General features: G+C 44.4%; 1 protein-coding gene across 3 annotated transcripts in view; it reads left to right on the forward strand.

Annotated features, from left to right (window-relative positions):
- The first annotated feature begins 1,067 nt into the window (after nt 1-1,067).
- Nucleotides 1,068-17,623, forward strand: part of setd1a (SET domain containing 1A, histone lysine methyltransferase) — a 36,210-nt gene continuing 19,654 nt past the window's right edge. For 2 of the 3 annotated variants that reach the window (XR_003928659.1, XM_030058887.1), the window contains exons 1-17: nt 1,068-1,088; nt 2,135-2,279; nt 2,382-2,480; nt 2,585-2,855; nt 3,934-4,058; nt 4,298-4,551; nt 4,940-6,647; nt 7,766-8,758; nt 9,241-9,408; nt 11,950-12,034; nt 12,187-12,329; nt 13,556-13,589; nt 13,695-13,896; nt 14,084-14,127; nt 14,394-15,697; nt 15,956-16,310; nt 16,862-17,043. Coding sequence is in view for 2 of the 3 variants with exons in the window: in XM_030058887.1 (XP_029914747.1) it covers nt 2,142-2,279; nt 2,382-2,480; nt 2,585-2,855; nt 3,934-4,058; nt 4,298-4,551; nt 4,940-6,647; nt 7,766-8,758; nt 9,241-9,408; nt 11,950-12,034; nt 12,187-12,329; nt 13,556-13,589; nt 13,695-13,896; nt 14,084-14,127; nt 14,394-15,697; nt 15,956-16,310; nt 16,862-17,043 (6,105 nt within the window). In the remaining variant the exon portion in view is untranslated. Of the gene's footprint in view, nt 1,089-1,113; nt 1,427-2,134; nt 2,280-2,381; nt 2,481-2,584; nt 2,856-3,933; nt 4,059-4,297; nt 4,552-4,939; nt 6,648-7,765; nt 8,759-9,240; nt 9,409-11,949; nt 12,035-12,186; nt 12,330-13,555; nt 13,590-13,694; nt 13,897-14,083; nt 14,128-14,393; nt 15,698-15,955; nt 16,311-16,861; nt 17,044-17,623 lie in introns of those variants that run through there. The other variant, XM_030058888.1, reaches the window with a different exon arrangement.

Here is a 17,623-nt window from a genome sequence, read left to right on the forward strand (position 1 = left end):
AAACAGCACAACTCATACATTTCTCTACCACACATTCGACTTAAACAAATGCACCTACTCCAATACCAGTTTCACAACTTATCAAAACTACATTTAGCTGGTGATAATCAGATAACGAAAGGTGTTAAGATAAACAGATACATACATACATACATACATAGATACATAAATTGATAGATGTACTTTATTGATCCCAAATTGGAAAATTTTTGTGTGCCAGCAGCAGGTCACCAAGAAATTGCACAGGAACAAGAATCGACAACACAAAATACACCTACCAGAAAAAAATAAACACAGCAAGTGACAAAATAAACAACATAGATCAATACAAAGAATATAAGAAAAAAAAAAGAAAAGCATTTTATATACCCTATACGAGTAATAGGAAATAAAATATACTAAAATATATCGATAGAATATCCATAGACCTTTCACCTTTGAACCTTTGCATAGTGAAATGTCCATAAAAATTAAACTGATCTGCAAAATATCTATAAAATAGAATATATACATATAAAATTGATGTACACTCATAATGTATAATTTTTTAGGATAATTTCCATGTGGCAGCCCTTGATGTCCAGTGTACTGGGAGGTAGAGACTATCAGACTTGGTTCAGCCTTATGGAAAACATTTAATATATAATATGCAATTCAAACAGTGTGAGCTATTTTCAGTGTGTTATTATTATATTCCCCATCCGTATTACAGCAAGTCCTGACGCTATCCGTGGACCTAATCTATCTAGCCCTAATCCTAACCCCAGCTGGAGGGAAGGAGGCGGGATTTGTCCATGCAGGACCCGTCATGGCACACAGCGGCCTTTAGGGGGCGCAGTGGGCACCTTTCATGGGTTTTAAATTATTATCCGCAGATTCGTATATTTTTTTCAACCACAAGAACTTGAAGTCGTGCGTGTTTACTTATCGGCTCAATGCGAAATAATATTTACGCAAGGTATTATCATGTTATATGTCTGGGGAGCGACTAAGTTTATTTTTGATCGTAGTCGCTCTGTGCAGAATGTGCCAGTGGGGAATCGCGGCTGCATTCGTGTAGACTGATGGAGAACAGGCGAGGCTTTCAGGTTGGTTACGCGATGGCCGCTCTCTCAACAATATAGGGATATTATGTGAAAACAATGGGTTCGTCATTTTTAGAGACGTTTTACTGGATTGACTAAGTACCGGAATGATAGCGGCATCGTTTTAGCTCACCGCTTTTGGTGAAGGGCGCCGTTTGAAAGGCCCGTTGTCTGTTACGGACTCAGTGTTTTTCTTGTTCGTCTCCCGGGCCTGGCGCTAGCTGCCTACACTTTAGCGGCGGGTTGCTACTTTCCTATGAGCGGGCAATAGATCTAGAGGAGGCGGATGCGGAGTTTAGGCTACCCGGAGGCAAAATAACCCCGTTGAGCGTCAAAGAGAGGTGCATACGATGGATGACACGGATACGATATTACAGCCGAGGGCACAGGTTCAATAAAATCAGGAGTTTGCCTCCTAACTTGGTGTGCTTGCTAGTTAGCATGAGCTAGCCACTGGCAACGGTTAACGTTACTTGCCCTGCCAAAGGCAAGGAGGCTTAACTGAATTACAGTCGGCTAATAAACGTGTGAGCTAACGTTTAACATAATTTAGAGCTTGAGTTAACATGTGTAATGTGAACCGTGCCTTTACGTGACGCGTTTCTTTGCTTTTTTGCAGGTGTTTGATAGCTGTGGCTAACGTTGCACTGCTAGCTAAACTCACTGGCTAGTGACGTAACGCTGGTCATTGTTTTGACAGTAGGCAGCATCTTAGGCAGGTGTGACAATTACTCGATAATTACAGATCATATTGCTTTATTGATAATGCAGTGTGCCAGAAGCGGAGTATTTATCGACAGTGGTTGAAAGTGCATGTTTGGCTAATTTGAGTGACGCAGGCTATGGTAATGTTACCATGCAAGGAACATACTACGTGGGGACATGCATACTTTCTCTGCATTAGGTTTCATAACATTTCAGCTGCAGCGAACATTATCATAGCTGACTTGTTAAGTGATGCTTTGATGTTGTGTTTTGACCCCCCCCACCCCCACCCTCCCCAACAGTATCTGCTACCCTTTTTTCAAATCATGTGTTTCTTTTCACAGTTGTAGGATGGATCCAGACAGTGGGGCAGAAACACAAAGAGCTCTCAGTTTGCAGTGGAAGAGCTACAAGCTCGTCCAAGACCCAGCCATTCGGAGGGTCACGCAGAAAATATACAGATATGATGGAGTGCATTTCAGTGTGCCAGTGAGTTGATGTTATTTTGTTCTCTTCTCAGTTATATACATTGTGTGTGTGTGCATGTGCAAAATCAGGAATGTGTAACTTCAATCGATTTGATTTTTCTAGGACTCCGGGTTTCCTCCTGTGGGAGATCTGCGAGACCCCAGACCTCGGAGAATATGGTCCAGATACACAGAGCTGTCCCTACCTGTGCCCAAGTTTAAGGTTGGCATAACCCCTCTGCCTTCATGTGGCAGGTGTTCAGCAGCTTCATCTCTTGTAACCTTAGGACCATAGAACATAAAGCTTAAAGTCTGTTTTCTTTACAGCTTGATGAATTCTACGTGGGTCCCATACCCCTCAAAGAGGTGACCTTTGCTAGACTCAATGACAACATCAAGGAACCTTTCTTGGCGGAAATGTGCGCCAAGTTTGGTGAGGTGGAGGAAATGGAGATTCTGTTTCACCCTAAGACCAGAAAGCACTTGGGCCTGGCCAGGGTGCTGTTCACCAGCACCAGAGGAGCAAAGGACACGGTCAAGCATTTGCACAACACCTCTGTCATGGGCAACATCATTCATGCTCAGCTTGATATCAAAGGTAAGATAATGCCTTATATACTGCTTCTGTTTTTAAGGTTGAGCTGAATGTGATTTGTAAATTGTCACAGTGATGCTGCAGACGTTTGATTTCTGCATAAACATCTGTACAGTGACACGTAATTAGTCATCAAGAACATAAGTAGTGTCTTGGGTAGAAATCTCTTGGTCATTGAGATACAAAATGTTTACACATTTTGGTAAATATGTTTACACCAGTATGTGTGTAAATCTATGTTTTTTGTTTGTGTGTGTGTGTGTGTGTGTGTGTGTTTTTAAATAAATTAATTCATTTTGCTGATTTTTTGTAGTTTATTGTATCTAATGATACACTATGATTTTTATCACATAGTGGTATCTGGATAGATTATCAGCGGCTCAAGGAATATTAACAATTTAAATAAGCCAGCCAACATAAAGTTTAAGGGGAGGTAAATGTGCAATAAACATAGATGTTGTTAGTACAAATACAAGTCAAAATGTAATTGCTTGTGGTGGCTTTCAGTGCACTTATTCGCCAAGTTGAATGGTGATGTTTTGTATATATTTAGGCTTAGCAGTTTTTGTCAGTAGCTTCCTAGGAGTAGTGGAAGAAGACAGCTGGGTGGTCTGTAATGTTGTCTAAGATTCTCTCATGGTGGACACTGACCTTCAACTTTCAGTTCAGTCTCTAAATCACACGTGCAGAGCTTCTTTTTCCCTTGCTAGCTTGATTTTAATACTAACTAGTCAGCTCCATGGGCTTAATTGATCACTGAGATGTCTTTTACAACACCCGTGTAACCTACCTTTCAATCAGAGACAGGCACTTTATGCACTTTACACATATGTGAAATTAGGCACAAAGAAATTGAGCGTGTTCATTTGTCTTTGTAGGCAAATTTGCTATACACAATACACATTGAATTACGCTCAGTGGACTTTGACTTGAATGATACAGATGATGTTTAATCTTAATTGTATGAGTATTCGGTTGTCATTTCTGTGCGACAGTCACTATGACTGGTAGTATAAGTTGTGAACACGTTTTCACTCTTTGTGCCTGTATTTATTTTTCTGTACCTTTTGATTTGTTCCAGGCCAACAGAGGCAAAAGTATTATGACCTGATAGTGAGTGGCTCCTACACTCCTCAGACTGTGCCCCTCGGAGGCAAGGCTTTGGCAGAGCGGCTCCAGCCTCAGGCCCCTACACAGCCTGACACGGTACAGTCACACCACAGTCATCACAGCAATATTTTAAATTTGACTCAGTTTTAATCAATTTTACATTGTGAATGGGGAGTGAAATCATTCTGAGCAGAGCATCACCAGCATTGTAATTGAATTCTCATCACCCTCACCTTCTCTGTTAAATAGATTACATTTAGTTATTGAGTGCTTTCATCAAACAAAACAGAAAGCAGTGGACATCATTTTAAATTCTGATATATTTCCCCTCACAGTCATCAGACATCAGACGGAGGCTCTCCAGTGACCTTGCGGTTTTAGCTGCAGGGGTGCAAGCCCTTACACCCGGGAGTGCCACCCCATGCTCTGGGGATACAGGCTACAGTGATCAGCGTCTGGACACACCCCCCTCTTCCATGGCAGGGCCCTACACCCCAGCCTCCTCTGCTTCCTCTCAGGGTGGTGGGACTCCTTACACCTCCAGATCTGGGACTCCGTTTTCACAAGACTCGGGCTATGTTGCTGGCAGGTTAGTTGCTTGATATACGATTTTATTTTTTTTAAACTGTAGTGCTATCACAATGGTACCATTGTCTTGACCAGTTCTGTCAGCTTGAGATACGCTTCACTTTGCAAGGCGGGGTTCTATCAAACTGCATAGTTCACAAAACTTACAAACCTTAGAAAGCTTTTCTTGTATTCAAATAAAATTTGCTGATGACACACAACACAACAATCACTGCCAAATTATTTGTTGTGGTTGGTTTGCACAGACAGCTACAATAGAGAATAATATAAGAGATATTTGTAAATGTTAACTAACCAACCATGTAGCCTAACATTTATATAACTTCCACAGAAAAAAAAAAATCAAAGTAGATGATTAACACTATTGAACCCTGTTTCATGTCTTTCAGACATGCTGGTTACAACACGGGGGCCTTGGGCAGTGGATACCCTCCCCAGGATATGCTACCTTCCTCCTCCTCGTCCTCTGCTGTCTCATCCTCTGTTGGAGGGTACAAAGTTTCCCGTTACCCTGAGGATACACAGGACCCTTCAGTGTTCCACCGAGGTCGCCCTATGTACCCCCCAAATGTTTCCTACCGTCCCAATGAGCCACCGTGCTACCCCACATACCCCAATGCTGGAGGACCTGGGCCGCATATGGCACACCACTCTTCAATGCCTCCACCGCTGCCTGCCGCCCAATTTGATCAGCCCCCACTATCAGACAGGGACCGGGACAGGGAGAGGGACCGCGACAGAGACTCAGGGGGACGCTACGGTGGCGGTGGTGGGATCGGATCCAGGAGGTCCTCTTACCACCACCAGCAGGAAACAAATTCTTCCTCAAAGTACCATTCCCATCACTCCCACCACCATTCAGACCGCAGGGATGACAGGGGCTACCGGCGGGACAGCCTGGGCTCCCGATCAGGAGATCATGGCCACCAGAGGCACCGCAACCACCACCATTCTCACAACCATCACAGCAGCAGCCGCAGGCGCAGCAGCCATGACCGGGACAGGGACAGGGACAGAGACAGAGATAGAGACCGAGACAGCGACTACTCCAACAGCTCTGACCCCAGATACAATTCCAACTCCTACCGCTCTTCCTCAAACAGCATGTCTCCTCCCCCTTCGTCTTACTCGGCTTACTCCTCCTCAAAAGAGCCTGCTCCTGCACCTCCGCATGAACCTCCCGTTTCCTCTCGTCTCAGCGGCACTGGCCTTGGTGAGAGGGGCTCTCTGTCAGCCGACAAAGACTACCACGCAGCTCACCACAGCGCTCTGCCGCCACCTCCCCCGCCGCCTCCTCCTCTCCCACCAGCTTCTGTCATAGCAGCAGCTGTAGCTGAGACATTTGGAGCTGTAGACTTCAGCCAGGACAGCCCGGCCCGCGAGGAGCAGTGGACCAAGCCCAAACGCCGTCCCAGCACCCCGCCCGTCCCACCAAAGACACCTCCACCCTCCTCCCCACCCCATTCCTCCATCGCCTCCTCTTCCACATCCCCTTCCTCTACATCCCTCCCACACCATCTCCCCTCCTCTTCCAGCTCCCCGCCCCCCCCTCAGCGTGACTCCTCGTCCCCGGAACCAGATTCCACCAATGAGAGCTTGCCCTTTGTCTACCACAGCAGCAGCCTCGACTCTCGAATCGAGATGCTTCTAAAGGAACAGAAGGCTAAATTCTCCTTCCTCGCTTCAGATGAGGAGGATGAGGAGGATAGGAAAGAGGAGCGGCAGAGAGGCGCAGGGGCAGATGGAGGAGAGCAAGTAGGAGGGTCAGGAGATGTAATGGGGGAGCACAGGAGTGGTAATCAGATGGTTGACGATGTGGATAAGGACCATAGAAGGAAAGGGGAAAGAGACAGAGACAGCCGTAGAGGGAGGAAACAAGGGAAGGGAGGAGAGGGGAGGAAAAGTCCCACCGTAATTGCAGCAGCCACACCATCTTCTTCCACCTATTCCCCCCACATCCCTGCCTCAGAAGACCCCCAGGCCCAGAGCAGCCTCTCAGGAACTGGGGCTTTGCAGGAGGAAGCCGCACAGGCTGGATCTGCTGATGCACGGAGCAGGACTGGTGCACACACACCACCTTACAATGGGCAGAGTCAGGTGAGATCCTCGGCTCACTTAACCTAAATATTAAAGACATAGACATTAAATCATTAAGGGCAGAAAAAAAATGAAAGTGTCATCCTACAGACAGCAGTGCATCACTGATTTTCTACCTTTTTAATACCGAGAAGGGATTGATCGATAAAGATTTTTCAGGGCTGATACCATTTTTTAGCAATCCATGACAGAAATAACTGATTCCAAAAACACCTCCCAAGAAAATGACCAGAAATTTAGAATTATCAAAAAAAAAGGAAAAAGAAATGTTTCAAAAATGACAAAACTGTTTTCTAATTTTTAAAATTAAAAGTCAGATCAGTGATGCTGAATTGACATCAGATTTCTTGTGTTTAAATGCTTGTAAAAGCATTTTAACGCACAGACAACATCTGAATGGTGTTAATATATTCCTTATTCCTTTACACAGTACAGTATCAAAAACACTTAAGCAGTCCTTTATCGTAACCCATGCAACCTATAGCAAGTAAGTCATGCATCAGGATCTCATGTGGTTTTGCCAAGTTTGATATCTGTGATCCACCAGATCCTTCAACTCCAGTCCAGTACCGTAACCTAAAACAGGGACCAAATCTTAAAGAATAACTTAAGTTTACACTAAGACCTATATGTCAAATATTACATAGGTTTTATGACAAAAATAACTTTGTTCCACCCAGTTACTATTGGAGGTTTGCAATTTATCCATTTCAGCTATATGTTTTTCCTTGGACAAAAAGTAAGGATACACAAAATTCTTTTGGAATAAATACTTTAAAGTTGTGTGTCTGGCCGTCCAAACAGTAGACATGTAGGCTCATTGTTCAGTTTAATGTCAAGAATTAGGTGGAGTCTGTCTCCTGTATTTCCCAAAATTCATCAATAAATATACTAGTCCAAACAAACTTAAAAAAAAAATTCACACCCTCAACATTACACTTCTTGCACCTTTTAGATTTATTGTGATCAGTTTTTTGTCTCATAGTGGCTTTTTATAATCAGTAACAAAGATTACAAACTTTTCTGCTGCTCTTGTGGTTGGTCAGCTCGCAAAATAGTTGGACATATTTCAACTTGAGAAACCACTCTGGTCTCACGTTCTCTGTGTTTTCTTTCAGTCGTCTCCCCATTCCTCTGGGGAAGACATGGAGATCTCTGACCAGGAGGACGAGAACACCATAACGACAGTGACTACCCATCAGCCCTCAGCCTCATCGGCTTCTTCCCCGTCTTCATCCCAGGCTGCCTTGCCTTCGCAAACTACAGACCCCTCGTCTTCACCCCCACCCATCTCTGACTCTGCACAGCACTTTGGCACTTCCATGCACCCTCCCATGCCCTCCTACCCTCCTCACTTGCCTCCTCCACCACCTCCTGGTTATTCCCTCCAGCCTCCCCCTCCCCCGGGCATCCCTCCACTGCCCCACATGGAGCTGCACCCTGAGTACCCCCCTCCCATGCCCCACCATATGTATGACTATGCCAGCTCCATGGAGCTGATGAACCAGTACAGCGGTGGAGCTCCCATGTCCTTCCAGATGCAGACCCAGATGCTGAGTCGTCTGCACCAGCTCCGCATGTCCTCATCCAATGGCACCGCGGTCCCTGGCGAGGCGGCCCCTGCAGACTACTCCAACTCCTACCATCTCCACTCTATGGCTCCTCCTCACGCACACCACCCCTACATGGACCAAGAGGGGAGCGGGGCGGGCTCTCATTATGATCAGGACCACCGTTACATGCCCCCTCACATGCCCTATGCCTACCCCGACCCTCATGGCACTCAAATCCCGCCCCCTCCCCACCACGGCATCCCACCTCCTCATACAGGCTGGCCACCACATGTCCTTCCTCCACACTACCCCTCCTACATGCCCCCACCCGGCTACGGCACCATGCCACCTGGGGATGGAGACGAGTACCGGGCTCCGGGGGAGGAGATGCCCTTGCTGGCTGAGAACCCCCATGAGGCCACGGTGCAGATGGTCCTGGCCACTCTGATCCAGGAGATGAAGAACATCATGCAGAGGGACTTGAACCGCAAGATGGTGGAGAACATTGCCTTTGCCACCTTTGACGAGTGGTGGGAGAGGAAAGAGACCAAGGCCAAGGTGAGGGACAAGAGCCACGGTGATGGTGTTGTTGTTGTTTTAGTTTCTGCTCATGCTCTTCACCTGTTTTTGTTTATTTTTTTACATCACCGGTTCAACTACTTTTTGTGTGTATATGAAAAGTGGGTTTGTTTCCATAATGACTAGCTGCAACTCTCAAACTCTGACTAAATCTCCAGCAACACAGCCCACATGCTCCTCTAAATCTTTAAAGTTAGATTAATGATAACGACCAACTTTTCCATTTGTAAAACTACTTCTTTCTGTTTATGTTGTGGTTGTTACTGTTGTAAATTGCCACCTACGTATATAGTGTGAAACCCCACCATCTCTTTGTGAGTGTTCAGTCAACAAAAAATGAGTATGTTGCCTTTGATGGCAAGCAGCAGCATGCTATCCACGAACCTGATGAGTTCATTTATAAACATAAAAAGAAAGATTGTCGGTTTTTGAACGATCATTGTGAACTCGTATTCCCCTAGCCTTTCCAGACAATGGTCAGGGGGGTGTCTGCCTTACGGGACGACGAGAAGAAAGAGGAGAAGGTCAACCGCCCTCGCGAGCCTCTCATGTCTCTGGTTGACTGGGCAAAGAGCGGTGGAATGGAGGGCTTTTCTCTGCGAGGAGCTCTACGTCTGCCTTCCTTCAAGGTAAAAGCAACACACTGCATTCGGAGGTTTCTTCATGTTTGACCCATGGCACTATGACCTGACACCGCAAAAGAACTAGGGGGTGTAATGATTCCTCATTTTCATCGATTATGGGTAAAACTGCATCAGTATGAACAAAAATGGTTGGTATACTGTTAAAATCTAGTGTGATAATAACAGGTTACATTGATTTTTTTTTTTTTTTTTTTTTTTTTTTTAGGAAAAAAGTAGGTCAGCCTGTTAGCCAAAGCTATATCAGAAACACTTGCATGCAGACAACAAACCGCAATGTGGCAATCTTCTAGTATTTATCGTCTGCCGTCCCAATATATCAGAATCAAAGTTCTTTAATGTCTCTTCTGATAAACTCCCACATCTTTCTTTTTTTTTTTTTTTTAATCTGTGTCTGCATCTCTTTGTTGTTAGGTTGATATATCATGCCCTCTGTGGCCTTCAGTGGTGTTTTTTTTTTTTTTTTTCAACTGAGGACAAAATGAGATTTGAATCTGATTGAAGTGGGATTTGTGGGTTTACTTTTTTGTTATGAATTTGTGTCTGATTACCAGGAAAACACAAAGGGGATTTCTTTTTATATGAATTGAGCTGATCTCAAATAAGTAAAATGAACTCCCCATTGTTTCTTATTTTATATGGTTTATATAGTTATAGTAATTACTTAAAATTGAGAATTTTATTGTTTTCCCTTTATTGCTTTCCCTTATGTTGAATGTCTGTTACTATAAAAATTGTAAAGGGAAAAATGATTACTAGGTTTTTCCTGCTTGATTATGATTCCAGGGTTGATGTAATGAATATTCTATGTGGTCTGTTCTATTACATGTTTCCTTTTATTTGTTGGCAATCTAGTTAACACCAGGCTCTAAAGACTCTGTCTGGAGTTTAGAAAGGCTCTTTTGATCTTGTTTCCTTATTATGAGGGGACTGTGCCCATGGTGTCCAACACTGATTAGATGCTGCCAATTCGAAATTAACACATTGTGATCGTGATTGTAGCTGATGGTGTATGAAATTTAGGAGCAGTGTGCCAGGTCACCGAGTGAACAGAATTCAGAAGGGAAAGAGCAACACACACCATATGAGGCGCCAGCTGACCAGTGTTATAACTAGCTCTGATGCATTTATTTAAAAAAGGGGCTGACGTTGCTCTTGTCAGTGTTGAGAAATCAAATATGAGAACAAGTCAAAACCAGCGTTTTGACTTGTTCTCATAGCGTGAAAGGAGCCTGCAACCTCAGATGAAGTGGTGGCACCTACAGGCTGCATATATTTTTACTTAGCCTAATGCACATATTTTTCACATTTTTTATTTTCTTTTTCTATTTCTTAGAATTTCACTTATGCCCATATTCATCTGTCTATCAAGAATCTAAGCAACTGCTACTGACCCAGTTTCCTCTCAGGGATCAATAAAGTAGCTCTAATTCCAATTCTGATATGAATGTTGCTCTCAAAGCCCTAATCAGTAAGACAAACTGCTGCTTGTACAGTTATAATAAGTGCAAACTCATTTGCCTGTTACTATGTTTCTTTGTTTATGATCAAGTTTCACTTTACCTTCTATTAGGCCTTCATTGTCATAGATTACATATTAAAGTAAAGTAGTAGCAGGTGTCAGCAATGCACTGAATTGCATTGTTTTACATCAACAGTTGTCTTTGTATCGCCAGCCAGGTAAAACAGGGTGTACTACTGTATTGCTGTGTGGTATGATGATACAACAAATCGAATTGTTTGAGATGAACCAATAATCATGTTGTCCATCTATCATGATTCATATTGTATTACTGTTAAAGCAAAGGCTCACACCCCGAACAAGAGGTAGATTACAGTTAGCTGTGGTGTAATTTTAATGAGCCTGTAATTCCAGGACAATTCATATGGGATAAGGGATCCCTGTGATTTCCCCATAAATGCCAAGAAGAAAAAAAAAAAACGTGACCTATATCTTTGCCTAGAAATAGTCAGGATAATGTTGAATCCTAGTTAATTTCCTTCACTTTGATAGCTTGTATCACTCAAACAGTGTTACAACACGTTTGTTGTGTGATTTAGAAAGTTTTCACAAGAAGTCTTATTTGTGCTCCGGCTGCCATGACACACAAGTGTCCACAAGACATGTTGATGGTCCATGTACAGTATTTGGTCTGACGTCAAAAGTGTTATGTGCTACAGCCGTTGTTGGGGGTATTTCTGATGATAATCTCATGAACTGCATCATTATGAGGACAGAATAGGTTGAACTGGGTTGTGATTGGATTGCCTGAAAGTTTGAGTTTGCTTTCCAGACTTGTTGTAACTGGACTGAAAACTGTAGAACTTTTTAGGACTCGTAAAAAGATACAGTCATAAAGCATTAAAAACAATGCAGTTCTTTTTTAATTTTGGTGTCGTGCTGGTGCAGCATTTCGGAGGACCAGGGTGCATATCACTAGAAGTGGTCAGAGTGGTTGCAGTCCATTGTTGCTGGCTTGCTGTCCTCTCACAATGTATGAAAAACAATGTTGGTGTCTGATTTTGCAGGTGAAGAGGAAAGAACCTCTGGAGCTTGAGGAGGGAGACATGAAAAGGCCGCGACCCTCGACCCCACCGGATGAAGATGATGAAGGTTTGTGAAGCTGATGTTCATATTTTAGTGGTAGGAGGACTAAAAGTGTGGCCCCCGTGTCTCTTAAAGGCCAATTTATTGTTCTGCGGGCACTAGACACAACGTGCACACACTATTGGAATGGCCTTAACAATCCCTTGTTTTGTCTCCAGCTGCTGATGAGAGACGGCCAGAAGCTGACAGACACAGAGCAGAAAGGGACAACAAAAGGAGGAAAAAGAAGCCGAGAAGTCGGAAACCTTGGGAGCTGGACAGCGAGGGAGAGGAGACCTCTGATGGCTCTTCAACTGAAAAGGTGTGTGTGTGTGTGTGTGTGTGTGTGTGTGTGTGTGTGTGTGTGTGTGTGTGTGTGTGTGTGTGTGTGTGTGTGTGTGTGTGTGTGTGTGTGTGTGTGAACGTTTGTGTTTTTGTTTTACCTGCAGCTCTATGTCTCTCCCTCTTTGTTTCAGTGGTGACAACATTGGGATTAATCTTTACTGAAAGGTCCAAAATTCTGTTTGAAATGTCTTGTCTGTTATAGCCCAAACCAGGGTGTCTTAAAATGACCCCAACTTTACAAATATTAGGCCTTAGAAGTATTCAAATAGTGTTGCACTTGAATATATGAGGTCTTAATTTCAACAAACATTTCATCTAATTTCATTTACCCAACTTCCTTTTTTCAAAAGTAGTCAGGTTCTTCCCCGTCATAGTCGACTTCTCTGATGTGGTAAAACTAAATCATGCCACGGAGCTACACATTATTGTTCAGTCAAGTGTGATAGACTTTGAAAGGTTACAGAGTTACCAGCATACTTAATCAAGTTACGAAGGACAGATTATAGCACACATTCCAGAAATTAAATATACAATAAATGGTCTCCATAACTTGAAGAATTCATTATTGGTTCTCCTAAAGGATGAATTTTATTTTTTCCAAGCGCAGAAAAAAAATCACATCTTTCAGCTAAATTGAAAAGGAGAGTGGTCTTTGTGATTTCCAAGATAGTAATTGCCTCTTCTTTCCAAGTGTTGTAAAGGCAGTTATATCTCCATGTCAGGCTGTGCGTGGCAAGGCCTCCAATGGCACTCCAAACATGGCTAACAGTGGGTTTGGTTGTGGTGATATAACTAAAACAGGAGATAATGTATCAAAGAATGTTGACCAGAATGTGTGCAGTTGTGGGCTGAACCAAAATGTGTCTTAAAAATGGTCATTGTAGCACTCAGTGATACCTGTGAACACCCTGGAAACCATCGTCATAAAATAACAGGATGAACAGCTGTATTAAATTAAATGTACAAATATGAATGTTTGAATAATAATGGCACACACGTGGTTGTTTTCTTTTTTTTTTTTTTGTAATATGCTGATCTTATGAGATGATGTGTTTGATGGATATTCATGTTGCTGTGGTGTTTCATTTACTGTTGGCTAGATGGCAGCATTTCACTGAGTTCTTCCTTTATGCACTTACAGTCAAGCCTCTGTTTGAGAGGCCCAAAGGTAGTGTTGTAACTTTGTCCCTCTCTTATCTATAGGAGGATGAAGAAGAGGAAAGTGAAAAGTCTGATGGTAAATTCCAACCTGTAATCTTAGAAGTCAAAATTGTATCAATTCCCATTTTTCGGTTTGGTCAGGCCAGTAGTGTTTCTACATTTAATTTCCTTGTTTTTGCAGATGGTGCCCTTAGCGCTGATAGCGATGATGAGAGCCTTTCTTCATCCTCTGAGGGCTCTTCCTCTTCAACTTCCTCATCTTCATCATCCTCTGAAGATGAGGATGAAGAGGAGGGAGAGAGGGCTGACAGTGAAGGGCTGGACACCATGGATGAGTCAACCATGGACAGCTCAACTCTGGATGCCGAGAAAGATGATGACAGGTGTGAAATTTTATTTGTGTGTTGCAAAGCAGGAGTTGTCTTGTACCTGTATCAAAAAGCTCCAGGACATGGAGCACTGATTTAAATATTACCTTGACAAATGTATTACATGTCATTTTATTATTTCTGGCTCATGTGTTGTTCATTATGATTGATAGTTTGATTGATTCTGCCGTTTTTCCTCAAGGGAAAGCACCACAGCTGCGGTTTCCACGGCAGATTCCAAAACAGGTTGGTCTTGTTTAGGTTGCATCAGTTATTTTTATTTGTGTAACACTTAATATGACACAATTAAAAACAACACTCTACAGAAGACATGACAACAAAATAAGTGCAAAAGATGGCACAGACTTGGCCAGTTGAAGTCCCTTTGGCAGGACCTTGGCTGGCTAAATTTGTACCTTGTTTTAGAACAAGGTAATAATAAGATTGGCTATACTTGGAGCATGAAAAAAAGAATCTTGCTTATTCTAAACTTTCATTATTTTTTCTTTCAGGGGACACTGATGATGGCAAGGCGGTTACATCAGCAGCATCCACCAAGCGCCCTCCATCCCCCCCGTATCCACGCCCTTCCTCTCCTGTTGTTCTTGTCCCCCCACTCAAGAAACGCAGGAAGACGGTCTCATTCTCCACAGACGAGGACAACAAAACGTCGCTGCCAGCTGCACCGCCATCTCCTTCTCCCTCGCAGGTGGTGGGTGAATCTCCTCTCCTCTCCCCCGCCAGGCCTCCAGACTCCCCTGTCACCGCTGCCCCAACACCCTCAGCTCACCCGACCCAGGGCATTCAGCTGCTCCCCTTTGCCTCCAAACCGGGTGAAGGCAATGCCCTCATTGTGCCCCCACCTGGACGCGCCCTGTACCCTGATGAGTCCAAAAAGCCCCACGGACTCCCTGTGTCCCCACAGACCAAATCCCCTGGCAAACGGGGAGCAGGCAAGGACTCCCCCAAATCTCCTGCCTCGGCCCCTCCTGTTATGGTGTGTCGCACTGTGCAAAATCTGCCTTTGGACCACGCATCCATGTGCAGGATGGCTTTCGAGGAGGCCCCTCCTCCTCCGCCTCCTATCACCAAGCGGCCCAGAGGAAGGCCTCGGACAACCAGCCTCTCTGCTCCCCCCTATCAGTCCCTCAGAGAGGAAGAGGAGGATGAGGAGGAGAGTGAGCAGAGGCTGAGACTCAGGGAGCAGTTGGGGGCATCAAGCCTCCTGCAGTTGGCCTCAGCCCCCACCACCGACCTGTCTGTGCTGGCTGATGTGGCCCTGAAGATGGATCCAGAGGCTGGGGACTCTGAGGAGACTGAGACATCAGATGAGGCAGAGGAGCAGAAGATGGAGGAGGATTTGTTCTCTCCAGAGCCACTGGCCCTAGTTATGAACCCAGAGGGTGTAACGGTCCTCATGGAGCACAACTACTCAAAACCCCCTATTCTTCTGGCACCCACTCCAAAGAGGACTTCCTCCAAACAGGACTCCTCTGTCCTGCTCCCAGCGGACCTCAACACTATTTCTGGGGTGCTTGAGGCACCAGAGGAGGTCATCGGGGAAGCACTGCCACCCAGGGGAGACACTGGGGACTACCTGTCTGTGATGGACGAGCTGTGTGAGGCCGGCGATGTGGCCAAGACTATATCTCTACCTCCATCATCTAAGAGGAAGGGCATGGTTGGCAAGGGTTTCAACCTTGAAAAAGACAAGAGCAAAAAGAGAAGAAGGAAAGACAAGGAAAACCTGGAGGTTCTACACTCAAAAAAGCAGAAGGAGCGACCAGGGAAGAAACAGAGGAAACAGAAGCTAGAGGTGTGTGAGCAAATGTTGAGGTTTTGTCTCGTAAGTGTGTGATGTATGACCCATACGTTGCAAGGATTTGGTTTCCTCGCGTGCTTAGGAGTCTCAGTGTCACAAAAAATAGAATAATGATTCATCAGTAGCTACAATGTTAGGTCTTTGTAATCGTGACTCAAGCTTTTGAGGTTGAGAATGAGGCTCATGGTTTTTATGACTGTAGTTTTAGTGCTTGTCCAAGTTTGTGTAGTAATCTTAAGCTTCTCTGTGTAGGACTCAGACTTGGAGGAAGACGTGGATGTCGAAGAGCTTGAGTCTGGAGAGCTGTCCAGCTCAGACACCGAGGACGACGTGGTTGAAGAAGTGAGGAAGAGTGAGCGCCTCTTCCTTCAGGAGGCCGGGGTGACATCGTCCCAGCGCTGGCCCAAACCCATCCCGGCGCCGGAACTGCCACCCATGAAGTTTGAGCAGCGAAGTGAGTTTGAGCAGATGACCATCCTGTACGACATCTGGAACTCTGGCTTGGACAGCGAGGACCTGATGCTGCTGAAAACCACGTATGAGAAGCTGCTGCAGGACGACCACAGCACTGACTGGCTCAACGACACCCACTGGGTCAACCACACTAATATCCTTATCAGTCAATGCTGTTTGCTGTGGGGCGTCCTGGTGGCTCACTTGAGAACATCTACCACATATCAAGTCCTTACTGCTTTGCTGCATATCATCCCATAACTCTACCCTGCCTTTCCTGTTTCTCTACTGTCTCTGTCATGTAAAGCACAAAGCCCCCAAAACCACCCCAAAAACAGAACAAAACTGTTTGCCTTCAATATGGCATCTAAATGTTCATCTTTGTCATCACGATTGCTCCTGTAGTTTACAACCCCAGTCATATTGAAGCAACATTTTGAGAGCATCTTGTTTCCTACTGAAACAGGTTGTTGGGGCGGGGCTTCACTTCGACACATCTTTTGTATGTAAGTATGTTTGTAAGTATGTAAATCAGTGGGAGATCAGTTAGGGAGAGAAACACTTTTATTTGATGGAAGGGGTGCAGTTCTTAAAAATGTGGCATTTTTATGACATTGTGGCATTCATGTCATTAGGACATCATTATGTATTATCTGTGCATATATCAGTGTTTTATCATTATTGTCCTTGACCTTTGGCCTGTACTTACCAACTTGCCGAACCCTCGGCGAAAGAAGAAGAATGCTGACGGACAGCTTCGTGAACATGTGACTGGCTGTGCCAGAAGTGAGGGTTATTATGCCATCAGCCGTAAGGAGAAAGATGTCTACCTGGACCTGGATCTGCCTGAGCAGGTCATACAGGAGGTGGAAAACGTCGACAGCTCGGTAGGCAGATTCATACCAGTTTGTCTCTGTAATTCTTTGTGTATATGTGATTGTCATCTGTCTTGGAGTTAAAGTTTCTCCTCCTGAGTTTGTGTGACAGTTTGCAAGAGTGTCACTCTTTTCCCATGAATTTCCATGTCAACACTTGTGACCTATTTTGATGAGCACTTTTAACGAGCTTCTAGCCGGAGGCTGGCATTACTGGAATCTTGAAGAACCACATGTTTCTACTCTTTAACTACTGTTTTCTGCCACTGTGTTTTGTTTTTTACTTCCCTGTAGTGTGGCTGCTAGCCTCACCTTGAGACCCACAGAAACCACTGGCCACATCAACAACACATGATTGATACATGACTCAAAATGTTTTGAACATTAAAATTCCAGTTTCATAGAAATGAGGAGGGACTTTTGGACATGTACATACTGATGTCTGTAAATGTATAATACCTATATTTAGAACATTTTTTGAAGACTTCTTTGGTATTTCTCACCTTTATTGTGTCATTGAAAGTAGAGAGAAAGAAGGGGTGATGATATGCAACAAAACTCTTGGGTCAGATTCGAAGCACCTCCCTTCAAC

This window comes from Myripristis murdjan, chromosome 8 (assembly GCF_902150065.1).
Source record: "Myripristis murdjan chromosome 8, fMyrMur1.1, whole genome shotgun sequence".
Taxonomy (NCBI): domain Eukaryota; kingdom Metazoa; phylum Chordata; class Actinopteri; order Holocentriformes; family Holocentridae; genus Myripristis; species Myripristis murdjan.